At 32.2% G+C, this 27,580-nt stretch overlaps 1 protein-coding gene across 4 annotated transcripts; it reads right to left on the bottom strand.

Moving 5' to 3' along the window:
* Positions 1–723: 723 nt before the first annotated feature.
* Positions 724–27,395, bottom strand: LOC144844556 (2-oxoglutarate dehydrogenase complex component E1-like). Of its 4 annotated transcripts, none has more exons than XM_078701514.1 (23): positions 27,283–27,395; positions 26,139–26,554; positions 22,728–22,907; positions 22,092–22,188; positions 13,038–13,138; positions 12,252–12,406; positions 11,783–12,020; positions 11,320–11,499; positions 10,564–10,692; positions 10,084–10,263; positions 9,561–9,713; positions 8,935–9,037; positions 8,178–8,294; positions 7,787–7,937; positions 7,528–7,655; positions 7,116–7,294; positions 6,791–6,862; positions 6,466–6,525; positions 4,248–4,373; positions 3,502–3,574; positions 2,869–3,032; positions 2,232–2,386; positions 724–2,053 (listed from the first exon to the last, which is right to left on the bottom strand). In XM_078701514.1, exons 2-23 carry the CDS (start codon positions 26,346–26,348, stop codon positions 1,951–1,953), a joined length of 3,054 nt encoding a protein of 1,017 aa, XP_078557640.1. In that variant the 5' UTR covers positions 26,349–26,554; positions 27,283–27,395; the 3' UTR covers positions 724–1,950. The 4 variants fall into 4 exon arrangements, with proteins under 4 accessions (XP_078557640.1, XP_078557639.1, XP_078557642.1 ...); XM_078701513.1 differs by lacking the exon at positions 22,092–22,188 and adding an exon at positions 15,440–15,542 and having other exon boundaries at positions 725–2,053; XM_078701516.1 differs by lacking the exon at positions 6,466–6,525 and having other exon boundaries at positions 1,113–2,053.
* Positions 27,396–27,580: the final 185 nt, after the last annotated feature.

The raw sequence follows: 27,580 nt of genomic DNA on the forward strand, positions 1-27,580 counted from the left end.
AAATGTGCGAACAACCACATTTGTACAAACATGGCACCCTCAAGTGTGCAAAAATGTATAAACCACTAATGTGCAAACATCCCGCCGAACAATACAGACAATTTATATATATAATTAATTAAATAATAAAATTTATATGTAAAATACCCTGGTAAAATATAAATCTTTAGAAGAGATTTAAAATAAAAATTGACCTTCTGAGAGAGATGGTTTTGAGGAAATGTTCCCCAATATCAATCATGGCTTGGAAGTTATGAAAAGGATGTGAGGGTGATGACGAGTTGCTTATACCATCTGCTTTGTTTTTTCATAAAGGTCTTGAGATGTCATTCCAGGGCATGGGTCTGCCTCTTCAAAGAATTGTTGATTAATTGTAAAGTTTCACATTCCACTATGTGGAAAAGGAAGTGGTTATTGTGTTTCACTTTGGAATTGTGATCCAAATTAATAATAAAAGTTCAATATTTGCAATATGAAGCGGGTTATGTTCATTCCACGATTCCACAATCAGACCACAATCAGACCGCAAACAAAGGAAATAATAGTATTATACGCTTTGAAATTTGTCCAGGACATAGAAATACAAAGTTTTATTTCAAACTATGATCAACCATATAAATTGTGAATACAACATTATTCATTGGGAAATGGAAAAAATATATAAAAACTTTTAAAAAAATTAAATATATTCAAGAAACTGAAGCTGGATGAATGAATGAAATTGATACTAACTTTGTTGTTTTATTTTATATCATTTAACAAAATTAGTTATATATGGTGCGAATCTTTCTCTGCTGCCATCAACTTTACAACTTAAACAATATTGATAATCTAATAACTGTCTCTCTGCATGACCACCTCTCGAGGTAGGTCTAGTATCGGCTTTTATGTTTGGGCCGGCCTATGCAGTGACCAATGGCTTGAGAAAATGAAGTTTGGAATGCAAGTGTAAACATGCTGGATCGGCCGAAACAACTAAATTTGGACTTGATCCTGGAGCGGCCCAGGAATGACCAGTTGTAAAAGTCACAAAATTTTAATTCAGAAGGAAGTGGAAGAATCAAAACTTGACAAATGAAATAGATGGGAACCAAGCTTTAATTAAAGATAACAAAGATGATATTTTTGTTTACAATTCAGCCGTCACACTTTAATAATCCACACAATAGACAATGTTTCCTTTATACATCACAGAGGAGGTTATTTTGAACTCTTCCTTCCTATCTCATGAATGACATCTTTGAAAATAATATTTTATCCCCTAATATATTTAGAAAAAAAAAAGGATAATCCAACACAGAAAACAATATTAAAGTGCGGCAACTGTTGCTGTCTGTCTCCAAATTTGAACACTTCCTTTTGATAGGGTTTTAACTTGATAAAGAAAACAAAGCTATTATTATAATATTTGAAATTTATTTTAATCATTAATAATAACAGAAGATTTTCACTTCATACATTGAATCTTAGTCTACTTATATCATCACCGTATGTACTGCTAAAAATTGTATGAAATCAAAAGGAATAGCAACCAACAATACAGATTACCTAGGGAGAAATAATTGGTTAAAATATGTATTTGTAATATTAAGTGTGTGACATTTTCTCATAAAAGGCACAAAATTGCATTTATACAGTTGAAAGTTGTGTTACACTTTATCTACAATAAATTCAACTTTTACATTACTAATCACATTTAAATTTCACCCATACACAAATACAAGAATGGGTGAGGCATAAACACATATCAAAGGCAAACAAAATTCTAATTTTTATCATAGAATGAAAACAGTGTTTCAATTTTTCAGACGAGAAAAATAGTCAACTTAATTTAAAAATAAATATAACATATCACAAGAGAAACTCCAGATTAAACCAGTTCCAGCTAGTTGTTCACGGGTTCAAGCAAGTTTAAACCAGTTTTGTTCACAAACTATAATTGTATCACTTTTATTCAATCGTGAAAGCTGTGTCAAGCAAGTTTTGTAATTCTAACAAATGCAGACTTTTGTTTCCCGCAGCTGTTGACGCCTGTGCACCACGTCCAGCGAAACTGGAAAGAAAGAATGACAGTTTTATCAAACTCCTGGATGGTATGGTAATGAATAGAAAATAAATATGTTTACGGTGAAAAATTGAACTTTCCCAAAACTGGACATTCTTTGCTTTGGCTAAAAAATTTGATGTGTAACATTTAACAATAACATGAACTTAAAATCAAATCCAATTACCTGCAGAGACGTTCCCTTTGAAGGGCCGTATGAATACGAGGCTGCACATATGACCACGCACCCATGTTCTTGTGTTCTTCTTGGGCCCAGATAATTCTAGCATTTGGATACTTGTTGGCTTCTTCTGTTACCATGTCATAGGGAAATGGTGAAATCTTAAAAAAAATATCAAGTGAATTACGTAGCAATTAAGAAAGAGGTGTTTTTGTACAAGTTGAGGGCCATTTCTTGAAAAATCACAAAATAAACATGACTTTTAAGACTGCTTTATTTATAGTTTTTTTTAAAGTTTACATTGATGGTCAGTAAGTAAGACAGTTGGAAGATAATAGCTACCCTATGCTTTCCGTTCTTATTAAGCTTACAACAAGGAACTGATTAAAAAAAACAAACTTCTGGTGCTACTATATTTCAAACACCACAAAAAAAAAAGACTGAAAAGGAAAACGGAACTAAGCTGAATTAATACTCACATTGTAAAAATATGTAACTTTTAAAATTGCACACAAAAACAAATGAATACAAGAATTAATAATTACCAACATTATAAAAAAAACTGTAACAACAAAAATAACTCAATTTACCAAAGAATCTTTATCTTCAATAACAAATTAATATAATTATTTTAAAAGTTTACCTGTTCAATTGTAGCTATAGCAACCTGTTCTGTTAACCCTTTAATTTCTCGTTCCTTGATTAGATTGTAGTAAACACGTCCAGAACAAAAAATCAGATTTTTAACCGACTCTGGGTTACTGGCAGCCACTCCGCTCTCTGGTAAAACTCGTTGGAACGATGTTCCTGATAAATGAAATGTGTATAAAAGTCAAGTTCAACGATGGTCTGAGAGCATCATATTACATTATTTCTAAAATAATTCTAGTTTACCGGTTTATGAAGGACCACATCGGAAACAAGTCTAAGGACTAGTGTGTTATCTTTGGTGTGCAACATCTAAATAATAACATAACATAGTACATTCCAAATAACATTACAGTATTCTCTAAAAACCAGAAACTTTAGATTTATCCTAAAATGTCAAATTCTCTTAAAGTCTGATTTTCAAAATGGAAACAGCAGGAAAGATATGGGACTTTGTGGACATTGGCATTTGTACATTTGCAAAATTAGGCTTCGAGATTTTCCTTTTATCAGGGAATCTAGTACTCTAGTACACTATCCAACATATTTTTGAGTATTGAACTTCAATTACTTTTAATTAAAGACTTTTATAATAAAATCATAATACTTTATAATATATATTTCCTACCTTCTACCATCTCATCAAAGGATGATCGAGCCTCAGGTAGACGAAGCAGGCTCTTTGGCGTCATGATTATGAGCTAAAAAAAAATTTACTCTTAAGACAGAAATTATTCTTTGAATATCATTGATAATTTGATTTTGTGACACATGGCTTTGGTTATTTGGACATTCAACATATAAAAGTCTATTTAAAGATACTATTAAACAGCAGGTTGTTTTAAAAAAAAATTGAGATTTTTCCATAACATGCGCTAATTATCTGATCCGCATTCAAAATCTAAGTGTTATTTTTGCCAAGGTCTAACCTTTGACATCCGATTCAAGATAGAAGTGACTGATTTTTTAATTAATAAAGAATTTAATTTAGGACGAATGGTTTTTATTCGTTGAATGGAAAATATAGTTTTATTTATTAAAAGCCCGACTTCTAATGAAAATATCCTCTCCATTGAACTCCTAAACATTTATAACTTGTCAAAATTTATTACAGATTACAATGGTGGATTACGATTTTAGCTTATTTGTCCAACGCTACTCATGGAGAGAACACCTGGGTCGTAGACTTTTTGATATGTGATTTTATATTGATTTGTATTTTGTATGTATATTTGTTACTATCTCTGCAGTGTATATAAGAGGAATTTCTGATGTATGTTTTTATATATTGGACCAAATAAAGAATAATATTATAATAATAATTATTATTGATATACTCATAAAATTTCGAATTCATCTCATAATTCTACCTACCGGTTTTCTGAAAGACATGGCAATCTGTCGTCGCAGAACGTGAAAATAATTCGCTGGTGTGCTGCAGTTAACAATTTGCCAGTTACAGTCATATAGTTGATCTATTGCAAACTTCTCATCCAAAGTCTATAAACAAAATACAGCAGCAGGCATTAGTAGTACTACAATTTAGGTAATAAACTTAATATAGCCTTTCCAAAAAATATTAAACTGAGCATGGATTTAGTCCGGTGATCAGTTAATACTGGGTCTGGTGGTCAGATAATACTTACTGTTACTGTGTATTTTTAAGCTCTGTCTAGACCAACAAACTTTATGTGATGTGCCCATATATAGACATGATGATATCATATTACTACCATATTTGGTCATAGGGTGAATAAGATGTGCATAAAAGCGAATATGATTAATTAATTTTTGTCACTCTTGCAGATTTCTTAATCATTTCACATTATCGAAAATATTATGTTATACTTTTTTATCATCAAATTGTAATGTAAGCACTTCCACAAATTTTGGAAATTGTTATAACATTTGAAAAAGTAGAGTTCAGCTACAAAATAATTCCTTCACAGCAAAAACAAACTAAGTAAATAAATTTGCATGCATAACATACATCTAAATTTAACAATAAAAAATCACTGCAAACCGACAACATTAAAATAAATTTCAAAGTAAAGTTATTTAACTAAAATACTTAGATGGATTCTGCCATCTTTCAACTCTATCCAAAACAGAAAACTATATGCATTACAAACTAAATTATTAAGGCTTTGTAGGATACAAAATTAATGTAATGAAGGAAGTTAATATAATGGAATAATCTGTTTATTTTACTGTACATAAAAAAGGTTTCAACTATATTTAGCCTGTCTATGAGGAAAAACAAAAACATGATCAAATATTAGTTTTAAAGCAACATGACTTTCCAAGAACTTTTTTGAAATAATTGCGCTTTTTGTGGATAAATTGATTACCTGTACTGTTATCAAATATTATATAACACCTAAATAAATTCCTGTTATTTGATTGGACGATTGTGGGTCACATGGCGTGCAATAGTACGCACTATTAAACGTATGTGTTGTGATTTCACCTTGCTAACATTTATAACCTTATTTGATCATTAAAGTTTGGTTCCCAGTAGGACGCAACAAGAGGCAATCGAGTTGAACAATGACGAGAATAGAATAATCCATCATCTCTTGTGATTACTGGGGGGGGGGGGGGGGGGGGAACCAAGCTTTACAGTAAACAGCACAACAACCACAATACTTTATTTATTCATATTCATAAAATCAGAAAGTAGACCTTGGACAGTATAAAACAAATTGTAAAGAAACCAATTTGACTTATAGTTTCAGGCCTAGAAAATGATTTGTTTGCTCTTTTTCCAAAGTAATAACAATAAATCATGTATGATACCACAAAAATTACTACTGAGAATCAATATCATAAGGCTTTTAATAATAATGCAGACAATCTTCAAACTAAGCGAGGAATCTATTCTCATCATCAGAACTATAATCAAAAGCCTAGAGTACTTGTATACCTTCTTAACAGAAGTGCCTCATTTAAATACAACTGTTAAAAAGGCATGTCACTTAATTTTAAGACTGCATTATTATTAAATAAATAAAATGTTAAATGTATTATTAAATATTATGGTCATCAAGCTTAACTGAAAACTGAGGAAATTTGGATTAGGCCCTCCACGGATCCACGTCAGCCAGCAGTGCAGCACCTACCAGATCAGCTCACCAGGAGACGATCCCCTACTTTTTTCGAATAGTGTACCAAGTTCTTTAACATGCACTGTTAAGTACACGGGACCAACGGCTTTACATCCCATCCCATCCCAATGAGAGTAAAGCATCTTGCTTAAGGATGCAATTAGTATAGTACAGATAACCTCGAACTAGCACGATATTATCATAACACCATCACTCTCTGGTGTGTATACAGCACCGTTGTTTAAACGCAGTATTGCCGTATATAAAATAATGCCTTATGAAATATCATAATGCCTTATGACATTGTTTCTCACTAATAACAATAACATTTTTCGTCTTTTTTTTCTTTGAAAAAGTCAATAATTGTAGTAGTTTCTTTACAAAGTCTGCTTTGTACTGTTCTTTCATGGTATACTTTTATGAATACCCACTCTGCTTCAAAGCATGCTATCAATACTATTCTATTTTCCTAGAAAACCGGTTACCTGCGGTGCACTTGAGGGGATGCTTTCAGAGTTTGGATCACTTGTTGACTCATTGTATATCTCATAACAACAAAATACATCAAATATCAACAACATTTTTGGATTATATCAAAAGGAATGAACTGCTGTACCCACTAACCAAAGCTTCACTCGATATCAAAAGCAGTTCACAATACTACACTGTATAACAATTCACTCAATGTGGAAATTGATTAAGCCATCCATCCCTTGAAAGATTATACAGTTATGCTTACTATGCAATACTACACTCAATACTGAATGATCCACTTATTATACAACAGCTAAAAACAAACGATAAACTTACCGGTATGACATCTGGATCATCATTGCACATTTGCAAAAACCGTTCAAGTCGGGCGCTGGAATGTTCAGGGCCCTGTGAACACGAAAAAATGAATACAAAATGGAAAAATTTCTAAAATTGTTTGAATGGTATTGTATACGTTGTACAGACCATTTAAAAATACCCCAACGAGTTTGACATTCTTTTTAGATTAAACAAATCAACAAGTAAATACTGTATATTATTATTGTAGGCCTATATATTTCCAAGGACACATGGATTTGAACCTAGCGCCACAAGATTAGTAACCAAGCACCAAGCTACAGTGCCAGTACATCATACATACCATTCCTTCATACCCATGTGGTAAAAGCATGACAAGTCCACTCTGTCGGTACCACTTAGATTGACCACTTGATATGAACTGGTCAATAATACATTGAGCATTGTTAGCAAAGTCTCCGAACTGAGCTTCCCAGCAGACCAGAGCTTGAGGATTGGTCATGGAGAATCCCAACTCAAAACCTGCAACAACAACAAAAACATGTAGTAGACGCATTTAACATAAACAAGAAAACCAATACAATTCCCTAATCATGTCTCAGTTTGGAAGTGATTCTAGTAATAAATCATTATAAACATTTAATAAGTAATAAACATTTATGAAAAAACGTATATGATGTTTGCAACAGTACTAGTGCTATCAAAAACTGTGTTTGTATATGTCCGTATCATCACCTTGAGTATTTTTAACTTACCAAGAACAGCGAATTCTGAGAGAGAACTGTTACACACGGTGTAGAGAGCTTGATTTGGATACAGATTGTTGAGCGGTGTTGTACGCTTCTTATCAGCGTTTTGATCATTCAAAACATGATGACGGTGACTAAAAGAATAAACAAACAAATTTAAATAATAAACAAATTTAAATCGTAAACTTACTACCAGTAGAGCTTATATGCTTGTTCAGCCATCAATTCTAGAAAAAAGAATTAATTAAAAGTTAAACAAACTCACCTAAATGTACCTCTTTCGACATCCTGGCCACTAAGCCTTATATGAATACCTTCCTTTAATAGTGAGCCAAACGCCATCGCTTCTCCAAGAGCCCAGTCAACAGTGCGCTTGGATACAAGATCGGTACGTGCTTTTAAGGCCCGTTTTAAACCTAGAAAGAGAGAAAAAGTCAATAACTATTTTCTTTTCTGTGAAGTAATGCAAGTGTTACCAGTAGTATAGTATAACTATAACATCTCTATTTCCCTATGTTCAAAGAAAATGTAGTTGTTTATGTGTTGTAATTTGTTTATACATTTACTATTTTTTTTATTGTGCATGACCTTTATGTAATTTCATTATTAATTCATTGACTTTTTCTAATTGTTAAAAATAATATTTAAATGTTTACCTCCATGTACTGTGAATCCATCTGGAATACTTCCAAAGGCATTTCCTATGTAGTTCAAAGTTTCTTCGTCAATTCCGGTGGCTGGGTACGTCCGCTGCTCATCTCGGTTAAAGAATCCTGTGAACAAATCATGAACCCTAAACTATTATACAATGATTAAAATTATTATCTGTAAATTGGATTAAAAGTGAGATGGCTAAAGCTATGAAATATGACTTGAAGATCATTTTAAGTTTTTACTTGGACGCACCTTTATAATCAAAGTGTGGCACTGTTGTAAAAGTGAAGTTGTTTCCAATAAATTATTATAAATTATAACTAGAAAGAATGTTAACAGAAAGAATTAAAGTACTTCTAGTGAATAATTTGACAGTACAGTGAGAACATGACACATGACTCTAACAGTTCCTACAACCTGTCAAAGATGTTGAAGTATGTCTATTCTGACAAACCAGACAAGAAGAATCAGACAATGGAAGCAGTAATAAACTTAATGTGACGAAAAAATGTGATGTGCCCATATATAGATATGATGATGTCATATCACTACCATATTTGAGCATACTACTACCATATTTGGGCACATTACACATTTTTTTTCAAACAAGTTTGATAGTGTAGACAGAGCTTAATGGGAATTGAAGTTCTGGCACCATCTTAACTATAACAGCTCAGTTACCAACAATGTGCAGGGTTGTGGTTGGCAACTACTGTAGTAATATCAAAAAGGGATCAGAGACTGATGCTGAATAATTACCAGTCCATGGTGAATCAAGCCAGTCGACATTACTAGTCTTAGTCACCAGTTTAGCATCTAGGTACGACTCTTCACATATCTTGTCATAGGTCGCTTGTTCCTCCTGGAAGAAATCAATTACTCCAGCGTAAATATTGAAACTTACAATTCAGACAATTTCTTTCTAATATAATTTTGGAAATAGGGAGGTTTCACAACGCTACAAATACGAAAAACATTTACGGAACTTTTGAGCTGATCCCCATTTCATATTCGTAAAGCGTTTTGTGTTGACGAATATCACATCATTTACGAAAACAAATATGTGTGTGACGTATCCGTTTTCGTTATCGCAGCGTTGTGAAACTTCCCTAATAAATGGCACATAACATACATAATATATCCAAAGCCGTCAACATAGCAAAATATCAAAGTAAAACTGAAGAGCCCGAAAAAAATGTCTTTGCGATAAGGGTATTACTGGTTTATATTTTGATGAACCTTTATACATAAAATATACTCTCTATATTTTCAACACTCCTACTTTCATGAAAACAAGCAGACACTAAGGTTAAATTGCTACACAGATTGATGATAAATATGAATGAAAAAATAATGTTTATGGAATATGATTTTTTTTTAAATACCTCAAATTCTTGTTGTGTCATAACTCCTTCTTCAATCTTTGCTTCAGCATATTTCTTAAGTACGTTCTTGTGATTGCGGATTTTTTTGTACATGAGTGGTTGCGTAAACATTGGTTCATCTGTTTCATTGTGACCGTTACGACGATAACAAACCTTGCAGACAAACAACAAAGATTCATGTTTATTTTAACCATGCATAATTTCTGACCATTTTCTAGAGTAGTTTGTGTTTTTCAGGAGCATGTAATGTATTTCCTTTATTAATCAAGAACATTACTCATTGCTGCCATCACAAAATTTTATTTTTTTAAATCAATATTTCTTAAATTATCATAAATCTTCTGTTTCTAAAGCTCTGTCTACACCATCAAACTTTATGTGACAAAAAAATGTGATGTGCCCATATGGACTTGATGATGTCATATCACTACCATATTGGGAATATCACCACCATATTTGGGCACATCACAAACTAGTTTGATAGTGTAGACAGAGCTTAATACAAGTTATTCATTAAACTTACCAGATCAATCACTACATCCTTTCCAAACTCACAACGCCACTCGGATGCCACATTACAGACATGCATGACTGCTTCCGGGTCGTCAGCATTCACATGAAAGATTGGTGCGTTGACCACACGTGCAACATCCGTGCAATAAGGTGAAGACCGGCTATGTCGAGGATCAGTGGTGAATCCAATCTACAATAAAGATTGGTTGAATTCAATGACCATTGTGTTCAATGCTCCTAAATATTACTATATTAGAACACACCTTGTATTATGCGTCATTCAGTACCAGTTCTGCTGGAAACTGATATTGTATACCGCTTTTTGTAAAACATTTAAAAATACTGTGCAATGCGAGGCTTGCGCAGTCGAAAACTAACCTGTAGTGTGCGCTGACTTATAATACCCTATTTAACACACATGTTCCGGCAAGATTTTGGTCCGGCGCCGGCAAATTTCGGTTATATTCTACGGCTAAGATTACAAACTCACCTGGTTGTTGACGACAACATGAATAGTTCCGTGGGTTGTGTACTCAGGAAGATCGGACAAATGGAAAGTTTCATACACGATCCCCTGCCCAGCAAATGCTGCATCTCCATGCAGCAAGATACTCATAACCTGTTAAAGAAAAAGAGAAATAGATTTTAAAACAAAAACTAAATGTATCCTTGTCAATTGGTTGATTTCACATCACATGCTGTGCATTATTTCATCCCATTTTCAACGATTGAAAGTACTATTGCACGGACAACTTTTGTAAAAAGAATTTAAAAATTGTTGTGCAACATGGTAGGTCTGAATATTGGAGGCGGAAAACCACCTGTAGAGTAGGCCATCTATAACTGCTCTGCTACCGCGGCAACAATTCAAGCGCTGAATATTTATATAGCTTTCAGCATTCCATTAAAGATAGATTAATTGAATAAACATTAAACTAGAAAAGTAGGTAATGATTCTGATATTGATTCAATGATATTGAAATTATTATTTGCATACAATAAAATTAAAAAATTTATTTACAACAATAGTTTAGCACTTAAGGGTCTTTCACACCTGTTCAGACACGGTTCTGGTCCGGCACCGGCAAATCAATTTGTATTTCAATGCTTCGTTTTCACGACCCGCCATGTGGCTATGCGTCAATCAATATGCATGTAGACTGAAAATGAAACATTGATGTTCGATTTGCGCTGGAACTAAACCGTGCTGGAACCGGTGTGAAAGACAAAAGAAGAATTGGCATACCTTCTTTCCGTCTGTATCTCCCTTGTAGAATTGCATAGCTCTTGTTTTACCCTGCACTACAGGATCAACAGCTTCCAGATGTGATGGGTTTGCTACAATCGCAATGTGGATGTTCTTGTTACTAATGTGGTTATGGCGATCATGAGCCATTCCAAGATGGTATTTAACGTCTCCAGAGCCCTAAGGAATTACAACAAGCAACCATCAATTAATAATCAATTAATCAAAAAACAAGATCTACCTTCTGACAAAACAGAGTGAGTCAATGACTAAGTGACTAAAGCTCTGTCTACACTATCAAAAGGTAGTGATGACGGTAGTGATATGACATCATCATGTCCATATATGGGCACATCACATAAAGTTTGATAGTGTAGACAGAGCTTAAGGCCTGATTGGTCTACTCCTTAACATTCAAGATAGAAGTGACAGAAAAAAAAAACTATAAAATAATTTCACTTACTTCATCCGATGCCTCAAGCTTCGAGTCAAACTGACTGAAAAGCTGCTCAAGTGGTTTTCTTGCGACATTTGCAAGAACATTGAGGCGCCCTCTATGGGGCATCCCAAGATTGAATGTTTCCACACCCTTTTCACTGCACACGTCAATAATGGTTTTCAAGGCAGGCACAAGTACTTCACAGCCTTCCAATCCAAATCGTTTTTCAGCAGACCATTTGCGGGCAAGGAATTCCTCAAATCTGAAAACATTAAAAAATCAATGTTAACTATTATATAAAGAATGGAAACAATTCACATACTTTGAATTAAGGTTTTGGATTTAAATGCTATAAATATGTAAATGGGGATTAACCTACGACTTGCAGCCTACATAGGCTGAACGGACCAGTACACCGGGGTAACCCCCAACTCTTCCGAAAGATGTACTGGACCTCCAGTTTTAAGTCCTTATCCGAACAATAACCACCAACCTTGTAGAACGGATGAGACGCTCTAGAATCAACCGCTTGTCCATCTTGGAGAAGTTCATCGACCCCGGCATTTCAAATCTCTGTCGAATCCAGTCACACTTGTAGCGGTCGTTGATAAACATGTACTCCACTCCAATAGATTGACAGTAAGTTTCCTGAGACACGGACACGAATAATAAGACAAGTTTCATTTTTTATTTTTAATAAATGTTTATAAAAATCAAAAGTGAATCATGCAAGGATACACATAGCAAAGGCCAAGTTTCATTTTTAACAACATTATTTTAAATTTTTGTTTTGTAAATTTTAGTTTTAATTTCTACCAAATTGACGTGGTCAAATTCACCATTCACACTCCGTAAACACAAACACATTTTAACAATTATCCTAATGCAATAATTCAGCAAAATTCTAAGATAATTATTGACGTTAAGTGAAATCTCACTTTGTGTGAATACGGTAATTGATCGCTAAAAATATCCTGCTCAAATGTCTTTGAACAAATCACACAAATATGCAAAATTGGATGTGGACTGGACTTTATTGGGGATTATATTATAGGTATGATCTAAATAACACAATAAATTAATTCTTATAATGTTTATGGTACAATTGTCATCCGTTGGTGAGCTGGAGGTCATGGGTTCTAGTCCATCTGAGAATTTCTTGCAAATTTTCTTCACAAGTATTGTCAATTTTACCTAATATTAACTACAATTACATCAGAGTAGGACAAAAATAATGGTAGATATTTTTATAAATTTTGTTTTTCTCTTTCCACTCTACCTCCAATCTTCGGATGATCTCTTTAAGTGGCAACGCTTGTTCATTACCACCAATGAATGTTGTCCTCGGCAACCTGAAAATACTGTCCATATCTTTCTCTTCTATTTTTTAAAAATTTATTGGAAAGAAAATATTAAAATATTAAAAAATTGTTACCTAATGAATAACAAAATGCTGTAATTCATTTTAATTATACAGAAAGTAATCAAGTTTCAATATACATCATATTACAGTTGTTATAGTATCGTAAAATAAATCATTAACATTTTATCTTTGACTAAATCTAAATTTGTAATAAACAGATGGTAGGTCTAGGCAATGAAAGCAGCTAAATGTCCTTTACAAATCAGTGTGCAATATTTTCCAGTTTAGATGTATTTTACAGACACTGTATGGTTCTGTGTGTGTGTGTGTGTTTTCTTTTTTTTGTAGTTATAACTTATATAGGGACAAGCAAATGCAAATGAAACCCCTTGTTTTGTATTTATCGATATGCATCATTTTGTTTGTCCTTCATTTGTTGATGTGTCATTAAACCGTCTTGCTGTGAGTGAATGAGACAAGCACAAGCTTTTCTAGATATGTTTAGCAGATTTGAATATTAAAAGTGGACCGACAAATATTCAAATTACAAGAGAGGGATTTACAGTATAACAATGATCTGATCTATATTACAACTTTTTATTTTTATATTCATAGATATTATATTTTGCCAATTAATAAGTATGCCTAGTATGCTAATTTATTTTTGATTGGTGATCATTTTAGTGCAATTAAAATCTATTGTTGGTTTGAATTAATGAAGGTTATGAGTTGTATTTGAGTATGATGTTATTTACTTTGTCGTTATTTCATCTGTTTTTTTATGGCGTTTCTGCTGCATAAATGGCAATTGATTTCTGCTAAGTTTGCGCTCCAAAAAAGCCATTTAAATCAGTGGGTTGTCATTGAGCAAAACGTTCTAATTACCCAAAATGCAATCACTCAGGTTGTTATAATAATTTATACAAGGTCAACAGCGGTCAATCAAATAACCATTATTTTGCATTCAGTTAAAAATTGCAGTGATAATTGGCTAATGGTGTTCCAATAGCATGGTTGCAGTACAAATTTTGTGGGAAAAAAAGTAAAGGAATATTTTTTTTTTCAGATAGCGTATGATAGTACCATGTCTTCCCAGGGTCTTGGGCAAAATTTACAAGGGTTTTTAAAGCTCTGTCTTACTATCATCAAACTTTTATGTGACAAAAAAATGTGATGTTCCCATATATGGACAAGATAATGTTATATCACTACCATATTTGGAAAAATCACTTTTTTTTTGTCAAACTAATTTGATAGTGTAGACAGAGTTTAACCACCACATATTTAACAATTATTATTCTTAGAATGCCATTGAACCGGAAATTTCATCCAGTTTGTTCATCCCAATAATTTGGTTATTTGCTTACACTACAGCAGAAAAAGGCCTTTAATCTACCCAATATAATTCAATATCCGAATCCAAGGATCTTTGATTTAAAATACAGCATGATGGAAGGACATCATAATACAATAAGTTATCCATTGTACATGTCATTTATATTTCACACTAACTGTATGTGCAATTCTGCATTTCAATCATACAGGTACTGTACGTCATTCGCGATCTGTGTAAACCTGTTTACGTCAAGAACCTTGTTTTAATAAAACGGTTATTGATTTCTAAGCATAATCACACATTTTCTCATTAGACGATTACAGAATGTTTTCCATTCTGTCTACAATACAACTAGATTAATCACAGACTAGGAAAGCTTGCTATAAGTTTATTAATTTTGTTCATTATCCTGTATGTCATACTGATGCTGATTTTAAAACTCATTTCATAATATGTACAGTAAGAATAAACATTATATTATAAAATTATATATTATGGGCATAAAGAGTAAGGAAAACAAAAAATAAATAATATTTATGATAAAGATCTTCAATAACATTTTTATGCTTGGTAACTTTATTAACAAAAAATAATATTTGGCCAAATGAACTGGTAGGATTCGTTATGCAATTAGCACATGTAATTATACTAATATTAAAAAAAAACATAATTTGTGTTTGTGATATTTTTTTATTATAGTTAATGTGGGGTGAAAAAAGTAACTATGAAAATACGGAACCAACGTGCTGTGTAATGTAGTTATTTTAGAGTGCAGAAAAATTAGGCACAAGAAAATGTGAGAAAACAAATAGTTATAAATGTCTATTTCATGCACATCCATATTAATATGTTTAATGTAAAATATTATTAAAAATACCACAAAATATATAAAAATGTCAACATAAAAATAATACATGCATGCAAAAAAAAAGATTAAAATTCATTGACTAAAAAAAAAAATACTGTGTGTGATACCTCTTACCTAGTCTGTAATTTTGCACAATTAGCTCGGGAGGGGTCTCGGAGTCGAGGTCAGCACAGTTGATTGCTAGCGGATCTAGGTTGGCCATGTTATGTCCGCGAATCTACGAGACGAAAGTCATAACATCAAACACATAGCCATGCCCATATATAAACAGTGGGGGCACCATATGGAATATCATAAGTGTGGTTAAATTGCCCGACAAGATCAGAAACTCTGGCGGTGATGTAGTGTATGCATCTTCTAGAGTCCACAACTCAACAAATTACACACAACCACCACTATTTGTTTCTGAAATTATCTCAACTGATGTACAGCTACAGGCCTACCATCCTGTATCAGTTCCCAGATAGCACTCCTGCTATAGCTTTGAGTGAGTTTGTATGCATTTTACAGATTCCATAGGCGCCACCACAAAGTTTAGTAAAAGCTGATGTAAAAGGTTAGTACACAGAAAAATCATGTGACATTTAAATATCCTGTGATACTGATAATATAATAAATACTGTAGAATAATAGTAGAATTATTAATATCGAGTTGAGAGTGCAACACATAGTATTAAATAGAAATTTAACATGAACAGATACTATGATGTATTGCATACTAAAATATGTACAGATATCAAAACAAAAAAACGTATTATTATAACACAAAGAGCTGATAATACAGTATTATATGATTATTATTACTGTAATAAAATTTTAATATCTCAATAAACAACAAATGTATTTAGATGAACCTAAATAAAAGCTGGGGTAATGCTTCAGTTAATTTGAGTTACACTTTTACAGCAAGGGACTTTACTTACAGTAGTTGCCCCACCATTTTTCATTTTTATATGTTGTACAGTAATGTTATTGTACTTATTCTTGTTCGAATAAGTAAAAGAAACGAATCAATGGCCTTGTACTATTGTAACTGTAATAATGCTTTAAATAATAGCACACAAACCAATAAAGGTTTTGTAGGCTATGAGTTTGGCTTACCTGGAGAAACCAACATTAGCCTATTATGTTATGTACTAATTATTGTAATTGAAAAATAGAAAATTCATTGAACACTCCTCTCCATAAGTGGTATAGTTGAATAATCATGCCCCAAATGGGAGAAGTTGCAGGTTTATTTAGGAAGCTCAGCAAAAAATAGTAGATACTTGCATAATATTTAACCTACAAACATGTTATTAGGTGATCATTTAGAATAAAATGATCACCTATTGTTATTGTATAAAATCTTTATTATTATTTTTTTTCTTTTTTTTTTTCTTTTTATTGTTTCTGTACACTATTTTGTGTAACAATTATCTCAAAAAGTTTAATGTCAATGATTACAAAAATTTCAGAATATCTTTCAAATAATATAACTTAATCCTAATAAGCTTTCCAGCGTGATCACTCATCCGTGACGACATTTATACGCCATTTTGCGAAATCACATTATCAATCATATCTCCATAATTCATTATCACATATTAATGAAATTCACTACACGTAAACTTCAGATCAAGGGTAAAAATATTAGCAAATAAAAACGCACGCGCACGTAGGTTCATGCGCGTGATATCGCGCGTTAAAAATTTAAAACGCTCAAAATTAAGTTTTGATCAATTTAGAGCATGAATTAGGCCATTTGCGTGTTTCAAAAAATTACTGCGCAAAAATGCGTTTTTGCGCGCGCGATACTTAAAAAGCGTAAAAAATATGAATTTTTTTTACAAATCTCATTCTACTCACCATCCTTAGTACATTCACCAAATTTGAGTCAGTTCCGACTTAAAATAACGCTATACGAGCACGTTAAAAATGACAAAATGCGCACATTAATTTTACAAAAGTTCTGAAAATGGTGAAAAATAGGTCTTTTTTAAAATGAAAATAATTCTTCAGAATGCAAGATGACCCCCAATTTTTTTAACTTATTCTGGAAGCCATTGAGTTGTAGATATGAATTCATGTACACATTTTACGTACAAAATGTTTTGACGTCATCAAATGGCCACTTGAATTTAAAAATTAGGATTTGTTATCTTTTTGTGTAGATTATCACATTCAACAGAGCGCATCTTGGTTATGTGTTCTCGAATTTCGCACAACTTTCAGTATGTGCTTGCTTAATTAATTATCTTTATCATGAGTTGACACTATCTTCATTTTAAAGACGTCATCACGCGTAAAAACTTGAATAACGTAGGCCGTGTAATTTCACCTTCGCAGTAAATTTGAATATCTTACAGCTCTTCAGAATTGAAGGTTACCTTGATGATTATAATTTATTATGAAAGCTGATGAAATGTAGATATTAATTCATATAAAAATTAAGCCTATCGGATGTTGTGACGTTAACATATGGCCAGTTGAAGTGAAAAAGTAGTTTTTTCATATTTTTCGTCAAAGTTATACACAATTCAAAGAGCGCGCTGCGCGCTTCTACGTGCCAAATTTGTTTCCAAATCTTATATTTTTTTGCTCAATTAATTATCTTTCGAAATTGTCATCTTAAAGTTTAGTTTGATAACGTCATCATGCCAAAATATTAGAACATGTGTGTCCCGTAATTTCACCTATGCTACACTGTATATAGATATACAGTATATACTGTACATATTGTATATGGCATATAGGCACAACTCAGCACTATAAGCATATAATAGGATGGCATACATCAACATTTTCCGATCGTATGTTAACGTACGTGCATGTTTAAAAAAAATTAATTTCAGTAAAATGATAAAAATGATCACCTATAATTCGTCAAAGTGACGAATTAAATTCTAGTTACTTTTGAATTTGTATGTTACCGTTAGTGTTAGTAAGGTGCAAAACAGGATGACATTAAAGTTCGATGAATGCATAAAAGAGTTTATGGGATGCGCAGTCATCCTTTTTGAAAGCTGGTCAGTAAAGCATCATTACACAGTTGCCTTCTTTCTTTTTTCGTAAACTCACTAAATAATGTTATATCTTAATATCATATTACTGTATATAATTATATGAATATTCAACAAAAAACAAAAACCCCTGTCAATGTTATTGGCTCACAATAATCCATACAACTAAATAAGCACGTCAAGTAGTTTGGCCGTCATCCCAATGGCCTAGAGGCACGTACTGTAATCATTGTGTTACGCATACCATTACCAGGTACAGTACTTATATTCATGCTAAAAAGGCCAAATTCTATATTAAAGATGTATTGTCCTCCTGAAAAAATATTTTTTTAATTCTTGTTGTTGAATATGCCATTTTAATGTCATATAATAGTTATCCACTTTGAACAAAAATTGAATAGGAAAAAAAAAAAAAAAATATGATATAAAATTTAAAGCAAAAAATAGTCAAATTGGCTGCCAGCCAATGGGTTTTGGTTGATTTTGACCATTTATTTTGTCACTTTATATTATAGAAAACATTATTTTTTTTTAGTTTTTTTTTTTTTTACGGAATGGATTAACTTTATTAAAACTACAAAATAACTTATTCAAAGTCTGATTTAATTAATCTTAATTGTTCATGTTTTTGGGGGACACAATACATCTTTAATAAATATTAGGATTATAAAGATCCCAACAGAAACGGACTGTATTACTATTAGGGTAGTGTTGTTGGTAAATTATAAGGGTGATGGGTGTTAATTAATAATTAGGCCAATTGTAACTTTCTTCACTTGTATTTGTAATACTGTATACCTGTAGAAACATTTAATTTTACGATTTAATGTGTAACTGCGGAGGGTTGACCTCGGCCCATACAACACGCTAACAATTAAAAGATTAGACGTGTTCAAATTTAAGTCCTACAATATAGTAGATCATCGGAAAACAACATATTTTGGGGGATTAATAATAATATAATAACTGGTATGATATTGATATTATTATTACTATACAGTACTATTGAAAATATTGTAGAGTACAGTATTAATAAATTACTATTAATGTATGTTATACAAAAATTATTTAACAGAATGTGTCTGTAATCACTAGTATTAGATGTAACCATATATGGAATAAATAGTAATACATCATGAATTTATATTTATAATGATGATAATTGTTTTGTTGTACAGAAGACAAATTCTTTTCAATTTCAGTGATATTATAAATAGTGAATATTTTAGTTTTTATTTTACGTAATTTCATATATTCATCTGTAAAAACATATTTTTAAAATAATTCTATGAACATTGTAATACGGTAATAGACAGGTGTGGAAATTCTCATCCTAATCGGCTAACAAATTAACCGAGCACAGTTGTTCAAATGAATAAACATAAAATTATCTTTATGATCTACTGTAGTACAGTAGTGGTAGTAGTAGTAGTAGTAGTAGTAGTAGTAGTAGTAGTAGTAGTAGTAGTAAAAATGTGCTTTAAGAACTAAATTTAAATGCTATTGTAGTAGTATAATAAAGGACAGTAAAAAGTACATGGTTCTTTGCAGTACCAGGCCATATTTAGTAACAATGCCAATGTGTACAAAACTATTGGAATCTGTCGAATATTGCCCTAAAAAATACTGAGCGACAAAATATTTACATGCTTTAAACTAATTACAATCAGTTATAAATGTTATCTGCAATATGAACTTTTAATGTTATGGATACGTTTGTATAAATAATACAGCATACTCAACATTAAATTCATTTTCCATATGCGTTTGTATAAGACTGTTTTTTTTATACACCACACACACAAATTTTTAATATCAATTTTTTATGAAAGCTTTCATTTTGACATGAATGATGTTTTTACTTTATGCTGCATAAAATAAACAATAAAAGTAATGTCACATGATCATCAAACTACAAAAAAATGGTAATAAAGATCGTTTTCTATGTTTTTACAACACATGGCATTCTAATTTACAATATTGATCTTGGAATCTACTATTTCGCACTAACACAATCTTCTGGCAAAACTAGTTTAATGCTCCAATGGACTAAAGGATATTCACTGAAATGTATACCATTTTGTTTAATGTGTAATTGAAATTCAGAATTGTATTCCTATGCTAACTTCATAAGAACCACATCATTTTAAATTAATTTAGTTTAAACTATTTATGCTCCTAATTAATAATTATCAATAAAAGTAAAATCTTCCAAAACATCTGATTTTTTTTTTTTAAAGTCTTAAATTTCAACAAGTAGTAGTTTCAAGTTTATTTTCAGATTAGCGCATTTGGAACTGAAAAAAAAAAGGTGGTTTTGGCAGAGTTTCTACTGAATTTTGAAAAAATTTTGATGAGGTATATATCATCAGAGTTTGCATTATCATGTAAACTTGAAAGAATTAAGTCTTTGTTTCTTTTATGTAGAGCACCACCAAGCAGAATCATGTATACTGTAAACCTACTGTAGACTAACCAGTGGCGTAATGACTAGTGTACAATCGAGCGCTCACTGGCTAAACCCAGGGGGCCCGGAACTTATGGGGGCCGCTGAGCAGTGCGCAAAGGAAAAAAAAAGGCATTTAAATATGTCGAAAAGGCTAAAAACGCCCAAGGCCTCTGCGTTTGAGTTCCTCTACACAGTGGTTTACATTATATTGTCCTCAAATTTAACTAGTTTTCTGACCTGTGCCTCTTTTTGAATTTTGCATTTTTTATAAAATTGTACATATTAGCATGTTGAACCTTTGTGTATATATTGAACTCTGGAAATGTTATCACAATTTTTATATTTATAAATTATAGTAGTTTTTTATAATTAATTTTTTATGATAATGTATTTTTGTACTGTTTGTATTGTATTATCGAGGGCCTCAATGATCAGCTTTGCTGGATAGGCTACCCTCATGAAACATGGTTCAATAAAAAAATATTATAGTAGCAAAAATCTACGAAATGCAAGTCATCCTTGTATACAATATGATTATTCAAATTCGCCTTTTGCGACGTTTTATGACTAAGAAACATTTCTCCTGCAACATCCTTTCAATGGATTACATTTTACAACACTTTCTTTAAATAGTTTAATGTAATTATTAATTTTGTTGAAGTGAGACTTTATACAGTAATAGCCAGGGATTTTTTTGTATTCACAATAACTTTATACTACGAAAACAAACGTCCCACTAAGCAAAAACGTCCTACACAAAAGCAACAATATTTTACAATGGAATGAATAACCTAGCATGATTCTTAAGACTATATTCTCGGTATTTGATTCAACACAAAGGATATGTCAAGGTAAATGCCATGGAGGAAATGCAGTTTATGTTCTAATCAACAAACCATTCTCAAACACAAAACAATCTCCCCAATCTCTATCTATTTCTACTGCGAAATAAAAATATGTTTTATTGTACTTTTAAACTAAAGTTTTCTGGTAGTGGTTTGTGGTAGGGAAATATTGTAAATCTTTGAATTTATCTTGACAATGGTAAATGAAGTTAATGATTATAAATACTGATAGTATTGAGAGATGTCGTCTTTTTTAGCAAAGGGGCCTACATTACTACAGTAACAGTATGTCAGGGATGTAGAGATATAGGTTACAATGGGTAGGTGGAAAAAACAAAACCGTACTAAAAAGTTGTGTGTATCCAGAATGTTGAAATTATATACTGGAAGGGAATATATTTGAACAGATTTGTGAAGTTTTTTAGCTGCTTTCATAATCTATAAGAAAAAGACTCCATTATTTTGTTTACCAAATTTATAATCGGTCATGAGAAGTTCTGGTGGTTTTTCGATACAAGCATAACTGATTTCTAAAGGGTCCAGGGCTGCCAGGTGATGCCCCCTAATCTGTAAAAAAACAATTACCCTGTCTTGTTAAACAATACATCATCAACCTTATACAAACAATTGAAAGTATTCCAAATGCATTCTAATGTAATGTCAGTAGAAATTAGTAGTTTAATTCAGGTTAATTATTAATATCTTCAGTAATATTAAGTTTATACAGCATTACTCTCCCAATATCAGATTCTCTGAAAACAGGAAACTCTTCTAACACCAGACTTGAAGTCCAAAACTAAAAATACATTTCGACATATACCAGAATTTCTAGAAAGCCAGCCCAACAGTGTCTGGTATTGGGAGAGTTACAATAGGTATTTGTACAAAAAGACCTATGTGTATCGTAGTAGTAGTAGTATGGCAGACTCTGTGTATCGTACCATTGTTATTTTAAAAGAATTCCTGAAAAGCGTTATTTAAAATGATACAATGAATGAATGTAATTTGTAAACTGAAACCAGTCAATGACTGACTGATGTTCTCAATCATGAGGACGTCTAACAAAACAAGTAACATAACATTGAATTAATGAATGCATAGCCAACCTGATATGAACGAATGATGGCCTGCACACTCAGATGATCTTCAATCACTTGGCGATCAAACGTGGGAGATTGTGTTAGACTGCCTCCTGTTGGAACAACGCTCATCACCGATGGTGGCGCTTGATAAGCGGTTCCAGGTGCGGCACCCTTTTCTGCATTTCGAAAGAAAATATCCCACGACTAGAAACAGAAAAAAAAATAAATTCTAAATTATTATCAAATAATGTTCAGTAATCTTGGATGCAATATTAATATCAATTTGTAATTCAAAAGTATAAAGAAAATTAATTAATGTAAATAAAATGTTGTACTGTACAATTTAACAAATTACACAGAGACGCCTTTACAAGGGAAACCTTAGATTCAAGGTGCTCTGAATGAAAACAATTACAATATTTTTTCATCATTATCTTTTGACAATATGTTTTCCAAAATGTTTTTCCATTTTCTTTATTTAGGAAAGGATGGTTGGTTATTTTGTCAACAAACAATAAAAAAAAACTAAAAACAAATTTTCCAAAATATACCCCAAAAAATATGTACATAATCAAAGAATAATGTATATATTTTCATATTGTATGTAAAGAAGAAATATAACCGCAGACCGCAGTGCTCTTCATGCCATTATTATATTTTTCCATTTAACAAGTGTCATTAATAAATGATTGTTCTGCATATTGTCATTTACCATACTGTACAGTTATAAAAGGTTAATGTCATTATGAAAAGACACCGCTTCATTTAGAATTCTTCTGCGCACTGTGCAGTAAATGTTATTCAACAAACAATTTATGCTTAAAATCATTAGATTTATATAATATATACAAAAACATCAAACAAATTAAATTTTATGATCATTTTCAAATTATTGTACATCAAAGGTGTTTCCATGTCAATTTGTTCAACAAAATTCAAATTATCTGTCTCTGTTTGAAAAGTAACTAAATATCATTATGATTTAATGTCTTGTTACCAAGTGTATACATGTAGTAATAGTATGTTCATGACATTGAAATACAGTAAATTGATCACAGTGCTGTACCAACATTATGAGAATGTTGGTATGGTACAGTCCAGTTTGCAGTAAATGCGTTAAAAAAAAAAAAAAAAAAAAGTATGTCTGAGAATGTCTCGATGTTGGTACTACAGTATGATCGAGTAACTACTCTGGATCTACAGTACAGTATTATGCAAATGAGTGTAGGTCAACAAAGCCAATTGACCTTTTTGATCTATGACCCCTTAGTACCTACAAATAATATCAGAAAACTGATCTACAGGTGGTAAGATTCCCCTAACAATGTACATATAACTTATCTACTAGGTTTGTTTATTTTTTTATCTTAGTCCTAGAACGAATTACTGTAATACCAAACTTTTTCTAAAAGAAAAACAGCAATCATTACTCATGAGCACATGGCTGTCTCGAAAAAAAGGAAAGCTCTCTAGTATATTACAGTTCAAAATCAAAGTTACAATAGTGAGTGCACAGTATAACACAACTGAACATACCGTGTTACCAACGTGTTAGGACATACTCAGTAGAGTCATTCAAATCATCTTCATTGATTAATATTGACACGATGCTGTCGACGATAATGCATTTCATTATAAACGATTGGTCGTTTATCCAACCAGACTTTCTATCAACTGTGACATTTATTTGGCTAACATTATCAGCAAACAAATCTAGTAGTACAGGTGATACAAAACCAGAATTAAAATGCTACCTGTACGGGTTATTAAGATTGAATTTTACAGTTAAGCTCTCTGTCTACATTATCAAATCAAATAAACTCTGTACAGATTAACTGCAATTGGTATCATGTTTTAGTTTTGTAATCTGTGTACAGTACCTTGATACACCAATATTTACCTAGTACATTGCAAAAAAACCTGAATGGAAAATTACATTCTGTACATTATCATTATTTAAATAAGGAAGTGGGGGAGGGACTTGTGACATCATTGCTAAACAGTTATAAATCTAGATTTGCATTAATCAATTTTTTGTTGATAACTTGTTGATACAGTAGCTTGTAATTAATTATAAATTAAGCAAATTAATCTACAATTAATTATAACATTTAAAAATGTCAATAATTTCTGTATAGTATTATTAATAATATAGGACTTAAAGGTCTGATTAAACATTTTATAAATAAAATTATAATTTAGGAGAAAAGGTTCATTAAAATATATTAAGACTCATTAGGCTGCCTGAGATTGTTTCCTTAAACTTTCGATAAGAGGACATCAGGTGATGACTGAGCTTGACTATTCTCAATGTCTCATCATGAGGAAGTGATCATTTCCTTGGACAGTTCTGCTGTACTAAACACAACATTGCACTGTACACAAATTGAGAACATTTTTTTTAAGAAAGTAACTCGGTCACCAAGGGCGAGTCTCTACAGCAAGAAAGCGATTTATAGCCCTTGAATAAATTAGAGATTGAATTCAGCACAGGACATACTGTTTATCAAACTTTATGTGAACAAAAAATGTGATGTGCCCATATATATGGACATGATGATGTAATATCACTACCATATTTGGGCACATGTATCACACTTTTTTTTGTCGAACTAGATGATAGTATAGACAGAGCTTTAGAAATAGAGAAAGTAGAAATAGGGCCCAGGGTCATTCATTAATCAGCAATGAACCAAAGTATATTTGTTATTGGTATACAGTAATTCAGAACAAAGTATTGGTTCTTTTGACCTCCAACATCCAATTGTTTATCCAAAGGTCACTAATCATACATTCAAAATGAATAAAGTTCAGCTACAGAATCAACACTATTATAACAAAATTGGGTTTCATTCTACCATCTTAAATTAAAAGTTTTACCAAAGGGTTTATTGTACTTTACTGCAGACAAAGAATGCTCCAATAGTTCCATCTTATATGATGACCAATTCATATTGCATACTCTACTACCTACAGTGGCCTTTTATTAGTACAGGCTGGTGTATACTTTGTAATAAAAAAAAGTATGGTAAGAAATATTGGACTAGCATGTGAGAGGCATGGGTTCCAGACTTATCTGTGAATCCTAAAATGCAAGATACAACATCAAGATAATCAATGTACTGTAGCCGCTCAGCTGGAAAGTTCCCAATATTAATCCTTCACAAAAACTTAATTCTTGGCCAACTACCAGCAAATTTTTCCAACAATCTTAAATTTACTTTGATGAATGGTATGTTTCAAATTGACATTTCGTAGAATACAGTAGTATTGTTGGCAAAGAAGTTGTGAAGCTCCATGAGTAACATGTTTTGCTGCCATCTTGTATTAAGGAACCTTGGCTGTGGGCTTTACTGTAAGAACTATAACATACACAAATCAATAGTAAAAGGCTTGATAAATAAACATCGTTGCTGAGTAAACCAAAATACATACCTTATGTACACTTTGCGGATTTTCTAACCATGATAGATACATTTCCTCAACATAATTAGAACTGCTGCCATTAAGGAATGGTTCTGTGGCAACAGGCGCAACATAATATCGAGGAAACTGAAGTCTTTCGGCACAATGCCGTGGCCAGAACGTCCTATTTACATTGGCCAATTGTCGGCTTTTATTTAAAACTGTCTTAATATGTTGCATTTTTAAAAATTAGTCCTTTGTGGTGCACCACAATTTTTAAAATCAAGTCTTTTTTGGCAAAAAGGGTGTTTTCCTGGTCTCTCCAGCTTGGTTGAAGGTGATACCCTCAACTAAGAAAAAAAGGATTTCTGGTTGAGTTGTCTTCCAAGAAAATCAACACTTTTAACATCAGCTTCACAAAGTAGAAATAGATGCTTGATGTTAGTCTATTAATGAAAAGAAATAATGTATTAATATTAGGTCTCTCTTTATTAAAATTTATTATTTATTGTACTGAGACTGTACTCTTTCGTCCACTTCGACATATAGGCCCAAATGCTAGTGGTTTAGGGTACAGAATTTTGGGGTATACAATACAATACTTTATGTGACTAAATATCCACATTAAATATCCAAAAAGAGGGCTGTCTAAAAAAGAAACTAGGTCCAGGCCTAGCCAAGCCTCTATCAGTAGGCTATAATATTTGTTATAAAGTTGTATTAGTTAGGTTAAGGCCTAGCCTACCTAGGTAGTAGGAGGCCTCCTACCTTAGTAGGCACAGGGGCCTATTTAATATTTCGAATTGAAAGGAATGATTCATTCACAACATTATTATTAAGTTAGACCTTAAGAGGTCTAGGTTAGTGGTGGTAAATCACTAAACTAAACTAGGCTATACGTAGGCTACGAAGCCTAGGCATATATTAAACAGCCTAGGCCTAGTCTGACTAGGCTAGGCCTTCTATCAACAGCATCAGTTTTACCGGTAGGGACACAACAGAAGGCGAATACTTCCTTAAACTATTGAGAAAAAATACAGGAAGCCGGCCTAGCCTAGAAAATAGAGGATCACAACTATCGATTTAGAATATCAACTATTACGGGTTTCTTCAAATCTATTTTGACGAGAGTTTATTTAAGTAACAAATGATAACTTAAAGCATGTTCACTTACGATTTAAAATCTTTTTGCCTCTGCAATTAACGTTTGAACTCGGTAGTTACTGCAGTGTTCTAGGCGTACACATTCTTTCCATCGAATTCGCGCAATCTGAAATTCTTTGACCTTTACCCTTATGACGTAAGTAACTTAAGTTTTGTGCCGGAAGCTAAGTTTGTTCTTATCTAGGAAAACCGGCGGGTTTTCATGCTTCTTGGTACTTCGTTTCGTCACTGAAAATATTGTTTTTTCAATTCACATGGGATGATGCATAACCACTCGTTTTTTTCTTTATTTTAAACGAATATCTGGG

This window comes from Antedon bifida, chromosome 6 (genome assembly GCF_963402885.1).
Source record: "Antedon bifida chromosome 6, ecAntBifi1.1, whole genome shotgun sequence".
Classification (NCBI taxonomy): Eukaryota; Metazoa; Echinodermata; class Crinoidea; order Comatulida; family Antedonidae; genus Antedon; species Antedon bifida.